Here is a 1,197-nt window from a genome sequence, read left to right as displayed (position 1 = left end):
CCCGGGTGTCCCCGTGTGTGTGAGAGCCCGGCCTGTGCCACTTACACAGACCATCCCTGAGCTCCTTCGTGTGCCCAGAGCAGGTGACGCATCGCGCTGTTTCTTGGGTTTGCTTTATTCAGTGCAAATTGTAGAAATCTGGATAGCTTTGGCAAGGAAATATGTTTGTCTTGCTTTGTGTTGGATCTGCACACAACGCGTCTGAGTACGTGTTTTCATGTGCTGGACTGTGGCTCTCTCAAAAGCTGAGGCAGAGTCGCTGCTCTCTCATTCCAAATCCGTCACTGTGAGCGATTCTTCGTTACAGGAGCGAGATGATCATTGTCGTCGAGGAAACGAGGAGCGAAAGCAGAGATACCCATCAGAACAGGAACACAGGAGAGAGAGAAGCAGTGACAGAGACAGGCACAGAGACCACTCGGACAGACGGAGGAATCCAAACGAGAGGCCTGGCGCTCGAGGCCACGAGCGAGAGAGGGACGCGCAGAACATCCGCGAGCAGCAGGCAGAGAGGGAGTTTTACAACGAGAGACGCCGAGAGCATCGGCAAACTAACGAAGGCAGTGGTGTCGGCCAGAATCCCGAACTCGGGCAGTCTGATAACAAAGCCAAAGAAAAAGCTGCTGTAAACAAAGAGAAGCCGAGCTTTGAACTGTCCGGTGCGCTTCTGGAGGACACCAACACTTTCCGAGGCGTTGTCATTAAGTACAGTGAGCCCCCTGAAGCTCGCATTCCCAAGAAGCGGTGGCGCCTCTACCCTTTCAAAAACGACGAGTTCCTCCCGGTCATGTACATTCACAGGCAGAGCGCGTATCTGCTGGGCAGGCACCGCAGGATCGCGGACATTCCCATCGACCACCCCTCCTGCTCCAAGCAGCACGCGGTGTTTCAGTACCGGTAAGTGTTGCTGGGCCTGGCGAACCAGGATTGGCCAGGAGCTTCTCAAGAAAATCAAACAAACATAAAATACCCCTGAATGTGTGCAGTTGAGAGGTACAGGTTTGCTGTAAGTATGGTAGAGAGAGCTGGAATTTCTGTTTGGTTGGCAGTGATCAGAAATATCTGTAATTCCTCTCGTTTAACCACGAGCAGCCTCTTAGGGAGCCAAGTAACATAGCAGGGTCAACCACGGAGCTGCCTGTGCATGGGAACTGGAGTGACCTGGCGGGTGTCATGGGCAGCAGGGGCGTTTCAGGG

General features: G+C 53.6%; 1 protein-coding gene across 1 annotated transcript in view; it reads left to right on the top strand.

Moving 5' to 3' along the window:
* Positions 1–245: 245 nt before the first annotated feature.
* Positions 246–1,197, top strand: part of SNIP1 (Smad nuclear interacting protein 1) — a gene marked incomplete at its 5' end in the record, with an annotated part of 1,517 nt that continues 565 nt past the window's right edge. The window contains one exon of the mRNA XM_010181169.1: positions 246–897. Coding sequence (XP_010179471.1) covers positions 246–897 — 652 coding nt within the window. The remainder of the gene's footprint in view (positions 898–1,197) is intronic.

Source organism: Mesitornis unicolor, unplaced genomic scaffold (genome assembly GCF_000695765.1).
Source record: "Mesitornis unicolor isolate BGI_N332 unplaced genomic scaffold, ASM69576v1 scaffold45913, whole genome shotgun sequence".
NCBI classification, from domain to species: domain Eukaryota; kingdom Metazoa; phylum Chordata; class Aves; order Mesitornithiformes; family Mesitornithidae; genus Mesitornis; species Mesitornis unicolor.
The sequence above is the reverse complement of the archived record's forward strand: the minus strand, read 5'-3'. Positions and strand labels throughout refer to the sequence as shown.